General features: G+C 43.9%; 2 protein-coding genes across 4 annotated transcripts in view; one reads left to right on the top strand and one right to left on the bottom strand.

The window, feature by feature from the left end:
- The window catches only part of LOC138761791 (SPATS2-like protein), a 165,751-nt gene that overhangs the window by 52,521 nt on the left and 92,646 nt on the right, over window positions 1-20,584 (top strand). For 2 of the 3 annotated variants that reach the window (XM_069934525.1, XM_069934524.1), the window contains 4 exons: window positions 3,343-3,392; window positions 3,487-3,742; window positions 6,448-6,636; window positions 14,958-15,096. In XM_069934525.1, coding sequence (XP_069790626.1) covers window positions 3,343-3,392; window positions 3,487-3,742; window positions 6,448-6,636; window positions 14,958-15,096 — 634 coding nt within the window. The remainder of the gene's footprint in view (window positions 1-3,342; window positions 3,393-3,486; window positions 3,743-6,447; window positions 6,637-14,957; window positions 15,097-20,584) is intronic. The other variant, XM_069934526.1, reaches the window with a different exon arrangement.
- LOC138761792 (uncharacterized) overlaps window positions 18,713-20,584 on the bottom strand; it is a 39,819-nt gene continuing 37,947 nt past the window's right edge. Inside the window, exon 6 of the mRNA XM_069934529.1 lies at window positions 18,713-18,901. The gene's annotated coding sequence lies outside the window, so the exon portion shown is untranslated. The remainder of the gene's footprint in view (window positions 18,902-20,584) is intronic.

The raw sequence follows: 20,584 nt of genomic DNA, 5'->3' as shown, positions 1-20,584 counted from the left end.
AGAAAAAAAAATGTGCGCAGTGAGTAACAGTCGATATCAGTAGAGAAAATATGGATAGTTTAAAAATTCCTAATGCTGCTTAATGGACTGGAAAAGTTGACAATGAGTGGAGGCTATTTAAACAAAGCTTTATGCTGTACCTGCAAGCCATTGGAATTGATAGCAAACTGGATACACGGAAGATTGCACTGCTACTTACCATGGCAGGACCACATGCTCTAAAGGTTTCCAACACATTTGTTTTGCCAAGGCAGAAGACCAGAGCAAATTCAACAGGATTATCGAGATGTCTGATGAACACTGTTCACCAAATAAAAATGAAACTTTTGAGAACTATGTGCTTTGCTCGTGCATGCAACTGCAGTGAGAGAGCGTTGACATTTTCTTAACAGACTTAAAACTAAAAGCAATTTTGGATCACTGCAAGATTCAATGACCTGTGATCAAATTGTGTTTGGGATTATTGATAAGAAATTAAGAAAGAAGTTGCTGGGAGTTGGTGGGAGCTATGAAGATATGCTATGACAGTGAACTAGCTTTACAGGACACAAAAAAGTTCAGGGATAGTGTAAAAGCCAAGGAAAATGGAGCCATAGTCGTAGCCATAGTGTCTGGACACATACACACAAAACATGAGGTATTGGAAACAACAAAAAGATGGAGTCATTCAGTTGTAAACGATGTGGCACTAAACATGTGCCAAAGCAATGCTCAGCCTATGGAAAAGTCTGTAATAAGTGCAAAGGGCAGAATCGCTATGCAAAGCAATGTTTTTCCAAAGGGAAATTGAACAGAGGTAAAAGTGTACACACTATAGAAGAAACTGTGCACTCAATAGAAGAAACTGTACACACTGCAGAAGAAGCTGTACACAGAATAGAAGAAACTATACACACTATAAAAGAAACTGTACACACAATAGAAGAAACTGCTCTCAGTAGAGCCAACACAAGCACCTGTGTAAAGAAGATCCACATGAGTTGTCAAAGCACCTGACAGACTGAACCTATAAAAGAAAAAGAACTGCACACTTAGAAGTTTGTGTTGCTGATGTTCATGTTATGTTTGTGTGGAATTTTAAATTGAAAGAATACTGTATTAATGTTTGATTAAACATCTCAAGGAAAAGGGATGCTGTGATAGAGTGCTACCACCAGGAGGAATCAGAGATGGAATGTGTAGCATCTGGGGAATGCTTTTGCATCTTGGGTAGATTCAAGATGGATGCCTCCACATGAGGTCTGGCCTGTGTGTGTTCTGTCCTTAGTGCTTAGTTAATAAATCTAATTGTTTTAAAAAGAACCCATTAATTTATTGTAATAAAAGAAACACCACATATGGGAGCACTAGTTCAGGCGTATAAGTTTCAAAATACTTATAAAATTATACTTATAAGTATAGGTTCCGGTATACTTGCAGCAAAGCTGCACCTACCATTACACTCGCTGCTTCATTCATTGAAGTATTTCTGAATATATTGAAGTATGTTGGTCTGGGAACAAGGTGCTGTACGTGACTCCTGTGCTGCCCTAATGCCACAGGATGAGAATAATGTTACCATTTTAATTTGAAACGAGAGACTTTTTTGCAATGTGGTTGATAATCATTTAACAAAATAGGATTTTTGAACATCAGAAAATTGTGGCATTTGATTGTCATTAATTACAGAGCCAAACCAGTTATTCTTTTCTTTTAAACTTCAATTTTGGGTCCACTTAGGTTCCATTGTCACTGAAAAGTGGAAATTGAAAGGAACAAGAGTTCAAGTCATGGAATTCGCAATAACAACAGTTCATAAGCTGTGCTTTGGTTTTTGAAAGTACATCAGGAGTGCCACACTCCTATTCTTAACTTCCATTATGGTGCTGCATTACACCAACATGCTGGAGAAACTAAGTAGGTCACGTAGCATCCAAAGGAAGTAAAGGGTAACCAACATATCAGCCCTGAGTCTTTTGTCAGGAATCAGGAAAAACAGGTTGACACTGAGGTGGAACCACTCTTAATACTGCTTGTATATGAATGGCTGGCCTGCCCCTTGCTGATTGTACCTGTAGCTCTTCCCCTTGTTTCCCCTAATGAAGGAGGCAACACCATAACCCCTTCCTCCAGAACAATCTCGGGTCAGTTTATGGTCATAAAAACCTATCAGTCAGGTAACTTCTAGTCTTTGAAGTTATTGATAGCGCATCAGACACCTGATTAAAAGGTAGGGAATGGAGGAAAGGAGAGAGGAAGGAAAAAGGGGAGGGACACAGGTGGGAGGGCAGAAGAGACAGAAGCTGAGAAGTGATGGGGGAGAGGGCTAACCTCATTCCACTGCATAGTTTCAAGATCTTAACCTCAGTGTTGGCATTTCAAGTTCCACATTCCACAAATTGAAATTCTTTCAGTGTGCCAGTGTCTGCATTCACTGTTATTCAAAATGCCATTTGGATTTTTTTCCCAGTGCCCATTGATTTCCTGTTCCTTGATGCGTGAGAATGAAGGTTCACCCTGATGGCCCTGCATCTCTGCATCCTGATGCAGCTCCTCTTCATTGCTCACCTACTTTGCCACACCAACCTTCAAAAATGACAGGACCTTCATTCGTCCCTTTTTTTCCCTTTCTGGGAGTCTCTACGTTACGAGATTTCCAGAACATCAATCTTTTGTCCCCCTCTGCTAAACATGCACCTTTTATTCCTGCTAAGCTGAGAAGTACCCGAGAATCTCTCATTCCATGAAATGCAAGATTTCCACTCGGGATCCAGAATGAATGAGGCTATGTACTAATATTTAAATCACTGGAGAAATGTGCAGGAAGAATCATTTTGGGAAAGTCCAGCTAAAAGATGGTTGCAGCTGCCCATTGTTATGCTTTATACTCAGGACGATGGAAGTGTACTTTTTGCGTTGATTTGGAAATAGTTGAGTCAAAGTTATATGCCAGATTCTTTAATCACGATAGCTCTCAGATTTATGTGGGGAGGTGCATCTTTGTTAAAGGGCATGTGTGTCAAAAGGGGGAAACCTGGTCTGGGAGGTAATTTAATGCGTTCAAATTTCCTCCGAGCCACTCACATTCCATTGCTTAACGTTCTCTGAACTGCGACTGAACCGTGGTTGAGATCTGTGAATGGGATTTGCATTGTAATTGCAGCAAAATCGCAGAACAGAGCATCACCAAGAAAAATCTTTGCCATTAAATTTGAACAAATAAACAAAGAGGCAATGATTCTGAGAAATGAATGTGTCTATTTTAATTTCATTCAATCTGTCCTGAAAACAGAAGATTAGTCATTTTGTTAGACAACGTAATGCTAAAGTTCCCTCATTGGTGTTTTTTTTGTTTTTGGTCAGGGAGTGCAGTCGAGGTTTTGAAAGAATGGAATGTGCCAGGTAAAAAGAAGGTAAGATTGAGAATCCTGATGTTTTGAGAGCATGGTGTTAAATTGTATTATGTGATCAGCAATGGGAAAAAATCTTCATGATTATTTTACTCAGCACAATAAAAAAAGAAAAAGAAAACCAAAACAGGCAAATAGCCAAGTGAGAGATGAGAAGGGGAGGCCCCAACAACTAGGGGAGAATGCAGATCTCCCCTTATCAAAAGGCAGATTGAATGGGTACCATGCCAACAGCTCTGGAAATGATGATTCTTCGGCGGATTCTCTCAGTGAAAGAATGGATACTCTTTCAAGCGAAGAGAAAGCAGCAACAAGCCCGCATTCACATCTGTTGATGGCCCCAGAGAAAAAAGGTCAGTTCCTGACTTCTGCTTTATCTCTTGTAGATAACGTTCAAAAAGAAAATAGAAAATGCAGAATAATATTCTGATTTTTTTTTTTAAACTTGGCAACCTTTAAGCAGAAATGTTCCATGCTCATTTTTCAGTCAGAACGGGGATCTACTTCTTTACTGTTCATATATTGTTCAGAATAGAAAACTTTGATGACGAAATTAGTTATAATGAGAAATGGTTTTTGTAAGGTGCGTCGAAAGAACCAAAGACTTGTTGATCCAAACCAAGGCTTTTATTAACTGAAAAGACTGGAGCATATCACAAGTAGGTCGACCAGTCCAGAATGACCTGGTCTGGCTAGGAGCAATCCTTTAAGACCTGCCAGTGGGCTTGGCTACACTCTCAGCCAATCACAGTCATCCTACATGACCATCTGTACATATACACATTGGTGATCGAATCTATACCATCACAGTTTTAAAGGCTTCTTCTTATTCAGTTCCATTCAGGTCAATTTTCTGTACTTTCACCCTCATGATCCTGTGTTCCAAGAGTAAGTCTGTTCCCCATCACTCTGGATTGCTTGTGGTTTCTTGCTTCTCAGTCACTGATTTGATTGCCTCTTCCCTCCAGTTACAAAGTAGGTGATGACAACCCAGTTTCCAGATCTCAGCTGCATGCCACGAACTCTGAATGCACTGTTTTTGAGGTTTACCTAGAAAGCTTTCAAACAGGACAGCATGGGAGGCTCGGTCATAAAAGTGAACTCTTTCTATTCAGAATTTATACCTTGAGTGGAGCAATTGTGTGGGAGTGGAGCCTGCGGGGGAGATGGGTAGTGGTCAAATATGAGACAAATCCCATTGAAGTGAGACATTTCAAAAATGATTTAGCCACTTTACATTGTTGGTCACAAACAAGCTGCCACCATACAGGCCACAGTCGTGTTTTCAGGGTTTAACACTTTCTTAAAAAAAAAGTAGATTGAAGATATTGATTTGAATGTAAATATTCATGTACAAGACAAATTCATTAATTGCAAAATGTTTGAGTGCCTGATGTACACAGGCGGGAATAAAACTTTGCTGGAATTGACCAATAGTTGCTGTAGTAGTTAGCACAATGTCTTTACAGCACCAGTGATCGGGTCCAGGGTTCAAATCCAGTGCTGTCTGTATGGAGTTGGAATGTTCTTCCCGTGTCTGTGTGGGTTTTCCCTGGGGGCTCTGGTGTTACGGATTCCAGAGGACCCCCAAAACCAGCAGCAATAGATATGCACCACCACACAATGTTACTTAAACAAAAGTAGTTTTTAATTATATTTGAACAAGAAAACAGAATTAAACTTTAACTTATTACTTAACCTAACTACTTAATCCCCCTCTAATACTAAGCGCAGGTGTGTGTAATGTATATTTAAGATTAGAAAAGTAATTTGAATCACAATCCAGTCTCACTGGTTGCAGGCATTTCTTGTACTGTGCACAGAACTTAGCATTAACAAAGTTCACCAGACTTTGATGCTTAACAGGCAAATGATTACCACGAAGAAGGGTTCTTGCTGGTTTTCAGAGAGAGATTCCTTTTTCCAGGATATTCGCAACTGATTCCTTCTCAATCAGTCTTGCTGATGAAACTTTCCCCCTTCAGGGTTCTCCAGATGATCCTCTTTCAGGTCACCTTTGACCAGGAAGCCTTCCAAAGTTTGCCAGCTTGTCCTTCAGGAACTGATTTCTGTCTCCTTTCTCTCTGCTTCACACCCTCCCTCTCTGAGAGCAAAGGTCACATGCTCTCCCAGGCAAGCTGCTGTTAATACTTTGTTGCCTTCTGCAAAATGCATTCTGCAAATATTCTCTGTTTTAAAATATGGATAAAATGAAAGTCATCTGATGCTGCTCGACCTACTGAGTTTTTTTTTGCTATGGATTCCATCATCTGCAGACTCGCGTCCTCATGACAGAATTAAGTGACTTGCTGGAAGTTCAGAGGTTTTAATGTTTTTAAAAATGTTGACTGATGGTATTAGTTTAAGACTTTGTTTGCAAAAAGAGTGGCAGAGAGGATCAATGGAGTCTCCCTTCGCCCCCTCCCCCATCGATGTGATCTACCGGGACCATTGCCTGAAGAGAATGCACGAAATCAGTGAATCGGTGCGGACTCGAAAGGCCAACATGGCCTGTTTCTGCCCCGTAAATGGTTATATGGTCATGGTTATGTATGTGCAAGCTGCTCTAACAATTCCTCCCAAACCACCTCTAAATACTCTGTCACACTGGTTTCCTCCCACCATTTGAAATGTTCCCAGGCCGGGGAGGGGGGGGGGGGGAAGGGTTTAGGTTAATTGAGTGTAAATTGGGCGGCATGGACATTTGGGTCAAAATGGCCTGTTGCCTTGCTGTATGTCTAAATTTAACATTTAATTTAAAATTTAAATTTATAATGTAAATATGTGAATGAATCCAGAAAACCCCACATTACCACAGGTATACAAATATTCAAAAAAACTAAAATGAATCAAAACAAAGTAAAGTAAATTAAAGAAATTCAGTGCATGTTGCCAGTTGTCAAACAATAACAGTGTATGTGGGTGATTATTATGTAGGATGTTACATTTACTTGGCTCTCACTGTGGTGCAAATTGTATCACTTGATACAAAAGGACATATAATCTACCTTGGCTCAGAGATAAACATCAAATTTGTTATCCTTCAATCCCTGTTCAGTTGATCTAACACAGAAAAAGGAGAAAGAGCCATTGGAGCCAATTCACCAGCCAGTTCTGGATGCTCGAAAATGTCAGTCCAACAGGCCCACAACAAACAAAACCAAACCAAAAGCAATGCCTGGGCCCCATCCCACTGCTCCTGTGTCTTCATCAATCCCAGGAGATCTGGTATCAAGCAAGAAAAGAGGTAAGAGGGTAAAATCTTTGGAACCACAATCACCATGAGCAACTTGAAAATAACCATTATCAGACCTAATCAAGCCTTTCTTAACACTTCAAAACTTTATTTGCCAATAGTTTCAGATACCCAAAGGATAAAATGTCAGTAGCAGTCCAGGGAAGCTTTGGTATGACAATATTCTATTTACATCAAGATTCAGTCCTATGTTAGGCTGAAATATGGTACTTGGATGTGGAGATGTGCTCCTCGCAACAGACCAGGGAAATCTAACAATCATATGTTTAATTGTACTGGTGCATCTTAGGTAGTTGTTCATATTCAGCAAGTGAGAAATTTGGTGCATCTGTGCATTATTATTTATGACAATAAACTCATATTGAACATTGAGAGCTGTTCCCGTGTTTTACCCTTTATAGATTTTTACCTCACTGAAAGTCATGTGCAGTACCCTTATGATGGGCATATCATCCAAACGTATTCCCTGACGATAGATCAGAACTCAGTCTTGCTTTTGATTGTACCAAAAGTACATTCAGCATACTGATCTCTGACACTGAACTGCCTGTTCTTTTATTCCTCATTTACTCTCAAGACAAACCACACTATTCCCTAAAACAATGCCCAGCAGGAACCAAAAGCTCCTTTTTGTTTATCAACTGTGCTGTGCTAACCTATAGATTAATACCTAAACATGTAACTATTCTCTTGGTCAGAAAGTATCAAGGAAAAGCCTTTAAGGGAGGTAAAAGCTAGAAACTCCGTGAGATGATTGAAGGGCTTCGAGTTTGCATCAACTCTTGTGCAATTCCTTTCTGACAGATGCCCCATACCAATAAATAACTCAGCAGCTGGTAGAAACTTTAAATTTGGGGATTTTAAACTTTGACCACATAATTTGTAACAGCTGGTCAGATTGCAGAAATGTTCAATTCAATCTCCCTTCTGTTAATAAACAGCAGGTATGAAACAAAGGCGAGAAATCAGACTGCTCAAACTAAAGGGGAATCACGCTGCTCTCCATTGCAGGCAAAATCTTCGCTAGGATTCTCCTAAATAGAATAATACCTAGTGTCGCCGAGAATATTCTCCCAGAATCACAGTGCAGCTTTCGCGCAAACAGAGGAACTACTGACATGGTCTTTGCCCTCAGACAGCTCCAAGAAAAATGCAGAGAACAAAACAAAGGACTCTACATCACCTTTGTTGACCTCACCAAAGCCTTTGACACCGTGAGCAGGAAAGGGCTTTGGCAAATACTAGAGCGCATTGGATGCCCCCCAAAGTTCCTCAACATGATTATCCAACTGCACGAAAACCAACAAGGTCGGGTCAGATACAGCAATGAGCTCTCTGAACCCTTCTCCATTAACAATGGCGTGAAGCAAGGCTGTGTTCTCGCACCAAACCTCTTTTCAATCTTCTTCAGCATGATGCTGAACCAAGCCATAAAAGACCTCAACAATGAAGACGCTGTTTACATCCGGTACCGCACGGATGGCAGTCTCTTCAATCTGAGGCGCCTGCAAGCTCACACCAAGACACAAGAGAAACTTGTCCGTGAACTACTCTTTGCAGATGATGTCGCTTTAGTTGCCCATTCAGAGCCAGCTCTTCAGCGCTTGACGTCCTGTTTTGCGGAAACTGCCAAAATGTTTGGCCTGGAAGTCAGCCTGAAGAAAACTGAGGTCCTCCATCAGCCAGCTCCCCACCATGACTACCAGCCCCCCCACATCTCCATCGGGCACACAAAACTCAAAACGGTCAACCAGTTTACCTATCTCGGCTGCACCATTTCATCAGATGCAAGGATCGACAACGAGATAGACAACAGACTCGCCAAGGCAAATAGCGCCTTTGGAAGACTACACAAAAGAGTCTGGAAAAACAACCAACTGAAAAACCTCACAAAGATAAGCGTATACAGAGCCGTTGTCATACCCACACTCCTGTTCGGCTCCGAATCATGGGTCCTCTACCGGCATCACCTACGGCTCCTAGAACGCTTCCACCAGCGTTGTCTCCGCTCCATCCTCAACATTCATTGGAGCGCTTTCATCCCTAACGTCGAAGTACTCGAGATGGCAGAGGTCGACAGCATCGAGTCCACGCTGCTGAAGATCCAGCTGCGCTGGGTGGGTCACATCTCCAGAATGGAGGACCATCGCCTTCCCAAGATCGTGTTATATGGTGAGCTCTCCACTGGCCACCATGACAGAGGTGCACCAAAAAAAAGGTACAAGGACTGCCTAGAGAAATCTCTTGGTGCCTGCCACATTGACCACTGCCAGTGGGCTGATATCGCCTCAAACCATGCATCTTGGCGCCTCACAGTTTGGCCGGCAGCAACCTCCTTTGAAGAAGACCGCAGAGCCCACCTCACTGACAAAAGGCAAAGGAGGAAAAACCCAACACCCAACCCCAACCAACCAATTTTCCCCTGCAACCGCTGCAACCGTGTCTGCCTGTCCCGCATCGGACTTGTCAGCCACAAACGAGCCTGCAGCTGACGTGGACATTTACCCCCTCCATAAATCTTCGTCCGCGAAGCCAAGCCAAAGAAAAGAAGATTAATGTGTTGTCTTTATGTGTCATTGTAAACTATGTGCACAGTTATTTTCCAGTCATTTAATTAATTACCTTTTGCACCCAGATAAGATATAACAGGTTTTTACTTGTGGATCCTTTCAAAAGTTGCAATTTGGGAAGGTTGATTGATTTTTAAGCAACTGTCTCACCATAGGAAAATGGTCAAAAATAGGCTCCCAATTGCACCTGTAGGTGTCCCCCAGCACCAACTGCATCAGGTTTTGGTGTTTATAATCCTGTTGTTGATCAAGACTGATCATCTTGTCCCTTTCACCCTTGAACCTGCTGACCTGTCAGGTCTTGTGTTTAAACGGCAGCTTTATTTCCACATTTTTGGCCTTGTTATCAATTCTCTCAATCTTTCTTATTAAAACCACCATTTTACTGCATAATGTTGCTGTTGTGACCATCAATGAAACATTCCTTGACCTGCCTGAGGTAGAAGAAAACAGGGCAGCGCACAAAAGTGCTGGATAAACTCAGCAGGTCACCCAGCATCCTATAAGAAATAAAAAGCAGTTGACGTTTCTGGCCGGAACCCTTCATCAGAAATGCCAAATATCAGGTAGGCGTCTGAATGAGAAGGTGAGAGGGAGGAGCACAGGCTGACAAGTAAGATAATAGGTGGATAGCAGGGGGAAGGTAGCAGAGGTAAAAGCTGAGAAGTGATGGGGGAAGAGTTAAGATGGGAGAAACAAGGGAAGCACCAAGAGCTTCATGCACCTGGGCACAGTTGAACATTATTCCCTGACTGTGTCCCCAGCCAAGTGTAAGGTAGCACTAGCCTCCAAATCCCTCTCTGTAGAAATCCACAGGAGATGCATCGTGACCCTAACCATGGGGAGCACCAAATATGAGAACTCAGATTGATGGTGATGCCCCACCTCTGCACACCCATCATATTGGGGGCTGGATTTCCAGTACCAGCTTCAGCATGTGCTGATGCAATTTGATAGCCCCTTCCCCCCCAACTGTCAGTAATAACCAATTCCAAGAGGTTCCTCCCTTCCTCCCAAAGAGGCCCAATCACTTGCCCGAACACCAGGCCAAGCTCCCAACCTGTGGGCTGGCCACCCATCTCTGCTGTTCTAAAACCTCACCCCGGACTGCAGACCTATGGCCACTAAGAGCAGACGATACAGCCCTAAAGGCAAGGAATTAATTAAATCAGAGGTGGAGCAGCTGCTGGGGGAGGGCATAATAGAACCAAGTATCAGTCCCTGAAGGGCACAAGTAGTGGCGGTGGTGAAGATTGGGAAGAAGTACCAGATGGTGATAGACTACAGTCAGACCATCAACCGGTTCACCTTACTGGATGCCCACCCTTTGCCCTGCATAGCTGATATGGTGCAGGAGATCACCAAGTGTAGGGTCTTCAAATAGACCTCAAATCAGCATATCACCAAATACCGATTTGCCCAAAAGACCAGCTATGGACAGCGTTTGAGGCCAATGGCCAACTCTGTCATTTCCTACAGGTCCCATTTGGCCTCATGAGTTGGGTGTCGATGTTCCAAAGGGAAATGGACCACATGGTGGATGACAATGAATTAAAGGCTACATATCGATATCTGGACAATGTCACCATCTGCGGCCATGACCAGAAGGAACACGACGAGAACCTGCAGAGGTTCATGGCCACCCCAAAGGCCTTCAATCTCACATATAATAAGAAAAAGTGCATGTTTAGCACCAAGTGGCTGGCAATCCTAGGGCATGTGGTGGAGCATGGCATCATTGCCCCTGACCCCGAGTGCATGTGGCCCCGTCTGGAATTATCTCTGCCACAGAACCCCAAGGCTTTAAAAAGGTGCCCGGGGCTCTTCTCATATTTTGCCCAATGGATCCCAAACTATGCCAACAAGGCCCAACCCCTAGTGAAAACCATGATCTTTCCCCTGTCAGGGGAGGATTACCAAGGTGGGGATGCATGCCATTGATGAATCCATCCTGTTCCAAGAGGAAAGTGATTCCTCTGACTTCGCTCTGGCCACCACACTGAACCAAGCAAGCAGGCCAGTGGCATTTTTTCCCCACACCCTCTAAGACCCCGAACAGAGGCACTCCTCCATCGAGAAGGAGGCTGTGCACCATTGGAAGCACTACTTGACTAAAAAACCATTCACCCTGCTGACGGACCAGAGAGCCGTCACTTTTCTGTTTAACAATAAATAGCGGGGTAAAATCAAAAATGACAATGTAATGAGATGGAGAATTGAGCTGTCCACCTACAATTATGGCATCTTGTACCAGCTGGGCAAGCTCAATGAGCCACCTGATTCCCTTTCTAGGGGAACCTGCGCCAGGGTGCGTTGATCATCTCCTTGCCCTCCAATGATAGTCTCTGCCACCCCAGGGTCACAAGGCTCTACCATTTTGTGAGGGCCTGTAACCTCCCCTACTCAGTGGGGAAAGTCAAAGAGCTGACTCACAATTGCCTGGTCTGTACAAAATGCAAGCCACAACTTTACAGACCAGAGAGAGCCCAACTCATCAAGGCCACTTGCCCCTTCAAACATCTCAGCATAGACTTCAAGGGGCCCCTCCTGTCCATGAATCGGAACATCTTCCTGAGCATTGTGGACGAGTACTCACATTTCCCATTCACCATCCCCAGCCCCGACATGACCACATCCACAGTCATTAAAGAACTCGGCACCGTATTCACTCTGTTCAGATACCCCAGTTATGTTCATAGCAGCTGGGGATCTGCCTTAATGAGTGAGGAATTGCAGCAATACTTCCTTTCAGGGCCATAGCTACAAGCAGAACCACCAGCTATAACCCCCATGGGAATGGGCAGATGGAGAGGGAGAATGGTATGATGTTGAAGGTAATCCTTTTGGACCGCGTTGAAAGGGATGCCCACGTCCCAGTGGCAAGCGGTCCTTCCCAAAATGCTGCATGCCACCAGGTCCCTACTTTGCATGACAACTAACACATCACCACATGAAATATTGTTCTCCTTCTCTAGGAGGTCAGCATCAGGAACCACACTGCTGGTCTGGCTGAAAACCCCAGGGCCAGTGCTTCTCTGAAAGCATGTTAGAACTCACAAGATGGACCCACTGGTTGAGGAATTGCACCTCCTACATGCAAATCCCCAGTATGCGTTGGTAAGGTACCCAGACGGACGGAACAATAGAGTGTCCATCTGTGACCTGGTGCAAGGGGGGCCCCGGCATGGGAGGTGAACCCGATACCCCCTAGCAGTAACCAGTCGGCCCTAGGGGTCACCTTGATAAAGGAAGTAATGATCCCACCTCCAACATGTCATCCTGAGTGTTTTCCCCTCCCACTGGAGTGTTACCCCCCCCCCCTTCCACTGTTACAAACAAATTTACCACCCACTGGTAGACTCAGACACTGTTCAGCCCTCTAACAAGCCACCATTCCACTGGTACCAACAATACAGCCAGCATTACTTCAGAGATCTCAGTGCTGAATAAAACCACCGGAGAAGCTGAACCTTTGAACTGCATGGATTACAAGACCCGTTCTGATGGACATTGCCCCACATCATCCGCCGGACTCCATTCAAAAAAAAAGGAGGGGTGAATGTGGTGGAACACGCTACTCAGGCAGGTCCTCACTGGGCTGGGCAGGCTGGCCCACCTTCTGTCCCTGTAACTCCTCCCCATAATATCCCCTAATAAAGGCTGAGAGCCTAAGTCTCCTCCCCATACCTGTCTTGGACTTGAGTGAGCAGCATGTAGAGACACGTCTGGGTCTTCTGACCAATAAAGCCTTTAACTCTTGCTTCGTGTCTGCGAGTGGTCATTGATCATGCCACATGCAGAAAAAGAACAAATTAAGTTGAATCCAGAATTCCAGTCATTAAACACAATTTGGAAGAACTCAACGTGTGGAGCAGAATCAGTCGGAGAAAAAGAATGGTCAATGTTTCAGTCCTTTACCGAGACTGGGAATATTGATAAGAGAAGCTGATGCAAAGAGGGCAGGGAGGAGGGCTGGCTCGGGGAAAATAACCAGTCTTGATGAAGGGTTCCTATCCAAAACATGGGCCATTCTGCTTCTCCCACTGACGCTGCTTGACCCGCTGCTCCTCAGCAGATTGCATTTAGCTTCAGATCCAAGCATCTCCTACGTGTTTCCTGAATAGAAGTCACATTTGTTGGAAAGTAACAGTGATCTTCCAGCCTACAAGGTCTGGTCTATACCCATCAATAACTACCATGAAAATTGGCTCAAGGAACTCTTCACAGCTTGTGATGTAATAGTTAGTTGACTACCTACAGATGTGCCTTGTCAGCCATCAGCTTAATAGGACTATTTGAGCAAAGCTGTTCAAAATCATAGGCCTGCAAATAAATATTGTTGCTAGACAATGTCAAAATACCAAGAACAGCTGAAGATAATGGAGCCAGACATTTTATAAATTACCAAGGGGAAAACAAAACTTAGAGATTAGCTGCTAACTTTCAATTGGAGCATGCAATCTGGATAACACCCTTGTGAGCCTTTTGACGTTTCTGTTCTTGAGAAATGTCTGATTTCACAAACTAAATTGTTAATCACCACCTATTCAGAGAGAGTTACAAAATAATGGCACCTGTGCAAATCTGATAAATAATCCCCAGTCATGATTACTCAACAGATCTGAATAGATTTGTTTGTCCATCATCTTTGAACTTGATGGACAAATAAGAACTATATCAGATCAATTAAAATACTCTTTATACTCTAATTTCATTGATGCCTAGTTACAAAGCAGATATTCTCAGAAACAATTGTTGTAATTTGGCTGTTGTATTCAGTCTGTAGAATGGAGTAATGTGCATTTCATACCCTGGGAGGGAAGCCTGTTATTCTTTGCAAGACATACTGCTTGGTGCAGGAATGGAAAGGTGTGAACATTTGGTCAGTAGAGACTTATTTCTTTTTAAAGCTTAACTTCCTGTGGGAGAAGTGTTTTTGCATTGCTATCTGATTTCTTAATTAATTTTTTTTTCAATGATCCCATTTAATGACATTAATTGTACCAAAAAGGTGGTTTCTACTTGTTGTTGCCTTTCCATCTAGCCAAGCATGATAATATAGACAGACGCATCACTCAATATCACCACATGGGCAGTTCCAGGCTGAATCTATGTCATTGTTACTTCCCAAGTTGCTACCAGTGTAAAGGGTTCAGAGGAATCTTGATATTTAATTTCTTAGTGTTATATTGTGGATGGGTATCATTGCCATGCAGATGAGTACATGTAGTACTAAATGCAGAATGGGTGCCTTTATTTTAACTTTAACTTCAGGAGGCTATCATTTGGGGACTTAAACAAGTTTCTGAGGGTGCAAAGGGTGGCTGAAAAAAGGGGGAAAAGTCACCTTTCGAAATATAAGCCTGCCTTAGAGCATTAGATAGTTCTTTAAAGATAATATCCAGAGCTTTGGTCACAAAATTAACTTCTGCTCTGCACACCTCTTTGCTAGTTTGGAATGTCAGTCATGAGAACATGGAGAAAAAATGACGATAATAAAATGGTCAATAAACAGTCCTGATGTAGGGTGTTGCCCCAAAATGTCAACTCTTGTTGTGCCTCAACAGGTACTGCTTTCACCCTCCGAGTTCTTCCAGCAGTTTCTTTTTGCTCCAGATTCCAAAATCTATAGTCTCTTATGTCTCTGTCAAAATGGTTACGCAAGCAGGCAATGGACACAATTTTTCTTGAATTTACTCTATAAAGAAGACATGATGATACCAGAATTTGTTTGTTTCACAGCAGGTACGGGCATTGAAAAATCAGTGAAAGACTTGCAACGATGCACAGTCTCATTGGCCAGATACCAGCTCCTGATCAAGGAGGAAATGGATGTTTCTGTGAAGAAGATCAAAGCTACCTTTGCAGAGTTGCAGGCCTGGTAAGAAATTCCAAATTTAATTAGTACCTGGTCAAGAATTTGCTTTGTAAAAGACATTGAGCACAAACTCTAACCCTAACATTTATTAATTTGGTTGTTGGTGTTGATGAGCACATGCCCCTCTGTGGGATCATTCCTAATGTGTGTTAATTTGGTCAGGATGCTACTGAGTGCATGGCTGGACCTCACTAGGAAATGTTGTGTTGACACATCGATAACAACGCCAGCAGTGTTACCGTCTTAAGATCCCAGCACTCTGGTTAATGAACTCTGAAGCACACTGCTAAGCACAGACAACAACAGGGATCTCCTTTTCGTGCTATTCATTAGCCACATGTTTACTAATTGTTGAATTGTTTCTTCTTGCGAGTGCTCTGTCTCTACAATATTTGGAGCTTTCTAGGGTTGGAGAAAGGGGTAGACAAAGTCAAAGCAGCCTTGACGTCGACGGTTTTGTACAGTAAGTTATTATTTCCAGACCTGGTGCATGAATAAATATTCTTTTTGGAATATAATCTAATTAGAATGAGCAAAGCCACTGGTCAAGTGAGAAGGAACAATATTCTCAGCAAGAAGCGCAATCATTTTGCGTTTCTCTTACTTAATATTCAATAGGTAAAATTGCATCCACACTTGTACTCTCCTGACTGATCACATTGTACCTTCAGAAGATGGAGATGGGTTTTAAGTACTGCAAGTTAGTTCGAAGTATTGATGGTTACCTGCCTTTAATGAGGTTAGTGTTGTCTGCACATTTGGTAAAGGGCACCTTGCCAGAGTTGGAAACAATGGGTCTGAGTTGATTTCTCATGTGCCATCTCTTGTTAATTGATGGGTTCTTTGGGCCAGATAATACTCATCATGTACAGCATTTCACATATGCATAAAGGTATATAAATGCTTTGGGATGATTTGCTCACTTAGTATGCTGTTTATGAATCTCCCAGCCTGGCAGTCCTGATTTTGATGCTCCTGTACACCTCTTTGATTGTGGTGGGTCAAATATACTGTGTGCTTTATGGAAAAAGTCTTCTATAATTCTTTGAGGCGTTTTAATTACACTCCTGGTTAATGTTGTCAATAGAGGAAAGGGAGACCCCAGTGATCTTCTTGGACGATTGATGGATCCTCTTGACTTCCATTATTCGCAGCTACCATACCACACAATGCTGTTGCTGGACAGGACACTCTCAACTGTGCTCCTCTAAAATGTTGGTGGCCAGTAGCCTCTCCTTCCTCAACCTCCTTCGGGAGAGTGGGCACTGTTGTGCCTCTATCCATTTAAATGGGGGTCACTGAACTAATCAAAGGTTGTGCTTTTTTTTCTTTTGACCATTTCATAGTTCTGTTTTAATTAACAACAGTTCAATACATTCTAAATTGACATAGACAGCACTGGAACAGGCCAATGTGGCCCTACGAGTCCGTGGAAGGAAACCGGAGCCCCCAAAGAAAACCCACGCAGACATGGGGAGAAAGTACAAACTCCTTAGTGTGGGATTCGAACCCCGGTCCTGATCGCTGGCGCTGCGCTAATCTCTATGCCAACCGTGCCACCTATCTATAATTATTTAACTTTTAAAATCAATGTTAAATTTATATTCTTGAATTTCCAAAATAGCAAAAACTAAACATTTACCGTCTAACTAATTTGAGCTGTTACTGAAGAAGACTGAACAAGGGAAAATAAGGAGCCACGCACAAGATGCTGGAGGAATTCAATGCGTCAGGCAACATCCATGGAAGACGATAGACAATCAACGTTTCAGACCAAAACCCTTCTTCATAAGGGTCTCGGCCTTGATCATTGACTGTCTATTGAGTTTTACTGAGTTCCTCTAGCGCTTCGTGTGTATCTCCAGTTTTCCAGCATCCACAGAAAGCTGCTGGACTGGAAAACATTCCCAGCAGTGTGTTCAGGGGATGTGCGGCTCAGCTGGGGGATATTCTCACCGATGTCTTTAACATCTTCCTGAGAAGCACTGTGGTCCCAATTTGCTTCAAAGCCTCCACCATTGTCCCTGTGCTGAAGAAGTCATCTGTGCCCTGCCTCAATGACTCGCATCTATCATCATGAAGTGTATCGGGAGGCTTGTTATGGGGCACATCACAGGACCCACTGTAGTTTGCATATAGACCCAACTGGTCTAATATGCCACTGCCCTCCATCTAGCCCTCAGCCGCCTGGAAAATAAGGACTTGTATGTTCAAATGCTATTTATTGACTTCAGTTCAACATTCAACACAATCTTGCCACAGGAAGTTGAGCTGCTGGGTCTAAACACCTCCCTCTACAATTGGATTCTTGACTTCCTGTCAGGGAGACCTCAAGTACACTAAGCACTGGAGCGCCTGGGCAGTGTGCTCAATCCACTGCTGTTCACTGCTGACCCATGATTGCAGCTAAACACAGCTTGAACCACATCATCAAGTTTGCTGATGCAACAGTGGTGGGCCTTGTTAGTAAGATTGACAAGTCAGTGAACAGAGATGAGGTTCAATTGCTAATGGACTGGTGCAGAGCCAACATTAATAAAACAAAAGTGATTGTTGTCAACTTCAGGAGAACCACTTGGGGTGAACCATGCTTCCCTGACCATTGGCAGCTCTACTGTTGAGGTCATCAAGGGTGTCAAGTTCCTTGGAGTACACTTGGTGGAGAATTTCACCTGGCCCCTAAACATTGGCTTCATAGCCAAGAAAGCCCCCACAGCGCCTCTACTTCCTGCAAAGGCTGAGGAAAGTTAATCTCCTACCCCTCAGCCTCATTACATTCCATAGAGGATGTATTGAGAGCATCCTGTGCAACTGCATCACTGCCCGGTTTGGAAGGTGTTCCTCCTCAGACCGCAAGACCCTGCAGAGGATAGTGAAGTCAGTGGAAAAGATTATTGTGTGCTTTCTTCCTACCATGAAGGACATCTACAACACTAGATACAGGTGAAAGGCAATAAACCTTGTGAAGGATTCCACACACCCTTCATGCAAACTGTTCTCCCTTCTGCCATCTGGTAGGAGGTACCATAGTACTCAGGCGTTCAGATTGGACAACTGATTTTTCCCCAAAAGCCATCAGGCTCCTGAATTCCCAGAGCAAACATGGATAGTGTACCGTGGACTTTTACTCTAAATGTCTTAATATTTTAATGTGTTTCACTTCTAATTTATATTTATGTAAATATGCTACATGATCCTGGAGAAATGATCACGTCTTTAATGTGTGAGGGTGGTATGAATGATAAATAAAGGTGTCTTGATTAGTTTTCTACGGAGGGTAATAGTCTGAGGGGAAACCTGAATGTTTATAAAATTCTGAAAGCCAGACAGTCAAGAATTTTTTTTCCCCAATGTGAAGATGTCACATAGTTGAGGACATGTTGAAAGTGAGGGTCTCAGCCAGCAGTGGCAAGTCCAATCCTTCGACAGCACAACTCTGATTATCTGAAATGGTCAGGATGACTGGGCCTATTTTGAACAAACAGATTTTTCAGAGAACTGGTCATTTTTTAAAAGCAGTCCAGAAGCAACAGCAAATCACTTGTAACAGTGTTTAAGCAACAACAAACAACAAGGGTGTAATGTGACTGATTGGACTCAGAGACAAGTGAGGAGTACAAACATGCTTTTAATAACTTGCAATCAATGACTGGTACACACAATAGTCCTCGGGTGAATCTGAGGTAAGGCGGGAAAACAAGAGTTATATTGGGGTTGGTGAGGGTGGAGTCAGGGGAGGTGCCAGCCATCTGAACAACACACAGTGAATTCCAGTTCATTGCATTCACCCCTTCCTTCAGAAGAGAACCTGCAGGTGAAAAACAGAGACCATACATTAAAAAAAAATACTTGACAAATATTTACATGTTGATTTTGTCAGGGGGGGTCTAGTTATTCTGGTTGAGCACCTCAGTACTGGAGGACTTTGGGCTTCCTGTCTTCCTGGGTATTGAGAACTCTGGCTCTAGTCACTGAGTGGTTGACCCACTTCCTGAGCCATGTTATCTAGGACCCTGCATGAAGCTCTTGGTGGTTCCTGGCTCATGTGAGGTGTTAGATCCTCAGTTCAAGTGGGTGCCAGGTCTCCGATCGAGACAGTGTCCTCCCTGCCATCAGGGTATGCCACGTAGGCATATGTTGGGTCGGCATGCAGCAGGTGCACCTTCTCAATCAGGAGGTCTGTCTTGGTCCTCTTCACGTGCTTTCTCAGCAGGATCGGCCCTGGTGCCATCAGCCGAGAGGGTGGTCCTGGACATGGATTTCTTCCGGAAAGTGAACGTTAGCTCGTGAGGAGTTGTGTTGGTCTCAGTGCAGAGAAATTACCTTTTGGAGTGGAGTGCCATGGGTAGGATTTCTTGCTAGCATGAGCCTGGAAGGCCTTTAGACCAGAGTGCCAATTTCATGGCCTTCCATACAGTCATGTTCTCTTTTTCAACTTGTCAGATTCCCCCCTGGGGATTTTAGCTAGTCATGCCTCTTACAAGTAGGTACTGGCGTAACTCTTAGCTCATAAATGATGAGTCCCAGTGCTATGGATATAGCTGGCTTACCCGAAAAGGGTGAAAATAGAGTACAAGGCCCTGACGACCGTAGTGGTGGTCATTTCTGGGCAGGGGTTGGTGAACGAAAAATAGAAATACTCATCGATTGAGAAAGTACATGTTTCTGTTGGTGGAAGGTGTAGACGTAAATGTGGTTCGCATGTAGGAGGAAGACCTGCTTGACCAGGGCTTCAGCGATGTGTGTCCCTACGTGCTTACGCAGGAGCACTGGTCCTGGGGATGTGAGCCATGCTGGGAGGGACACTCCAGTTGCCTACTTCCTGGGGAATGAGAACAGATGTTCATGAGGGGTCTCATTGGTAGCCGTACACAACAGCAACCAAATGGCATGGAGCGCCTCAGGCAGGGTATCCTGCCAGTACTCAATGGCCTATCCTTTTGACTTGAGAGGCAGGAGGACTACCTTCCAGACCACCCCGTTTTCGCGTTCCACTTGCCCATTGCCTATTGGGTTATAACTCGTCGTGCGACTGGTCGCGATGCCCCTTGCTGTCAGGTACTGGTACAGCTCGTCATTCAAAACTAGACCCCCGGTCTCTGTGGATGAAAGTGGGGTAGCCAAACATGGTGAAGATCTGCCCCAGGGCCCTGATGACGGTGGCTGTGGAGGTGTCCGGGCAAGGGATAGCGAAAGGGAAGCACTAGTACTTGTCCACTACTGTGAGGAAGTAGATGTTTTGGTTCGTGGAAGGTCGGGGCCCTTTGAAGTCCATGCCAAGATGCCCGAAGGGCCGAGTGGCCTTTACAACATGGGCCTGGGGCGGGCGGAAGAAACTGGGTTTACACTCCACACAGACCCGGCAGGCCTCAGTCATGTCCCCGTCATCCCTGATTGGATATGGTAGGTTCCAAGACTTAATGAAGTGGTACAACCTGGTGACACCCAAGTGGCAGAGGGACTCGTGCAATGCCTGCAGCCTGTCGTTGTG

This window comes from Narcine bancroftii, chromosome 4, assembly GCF_036971445.1.
Source record: "Narcine bancroftii isolate sNarBan1 chromosome 4, sNarBan1.hap1, whole genome shotgun sequence".
Lineage (NCBI taxonomy): Eukaryota > Metazoa > Chordata > Chondrichthyes > Torpediniformes > Narcinidae > Narcine > Narcine bancroftii.
Note: the sequence above shows the minus strand (reverse complement) of the source record. Positions and strands in the feature narration are given on the sequence as shown.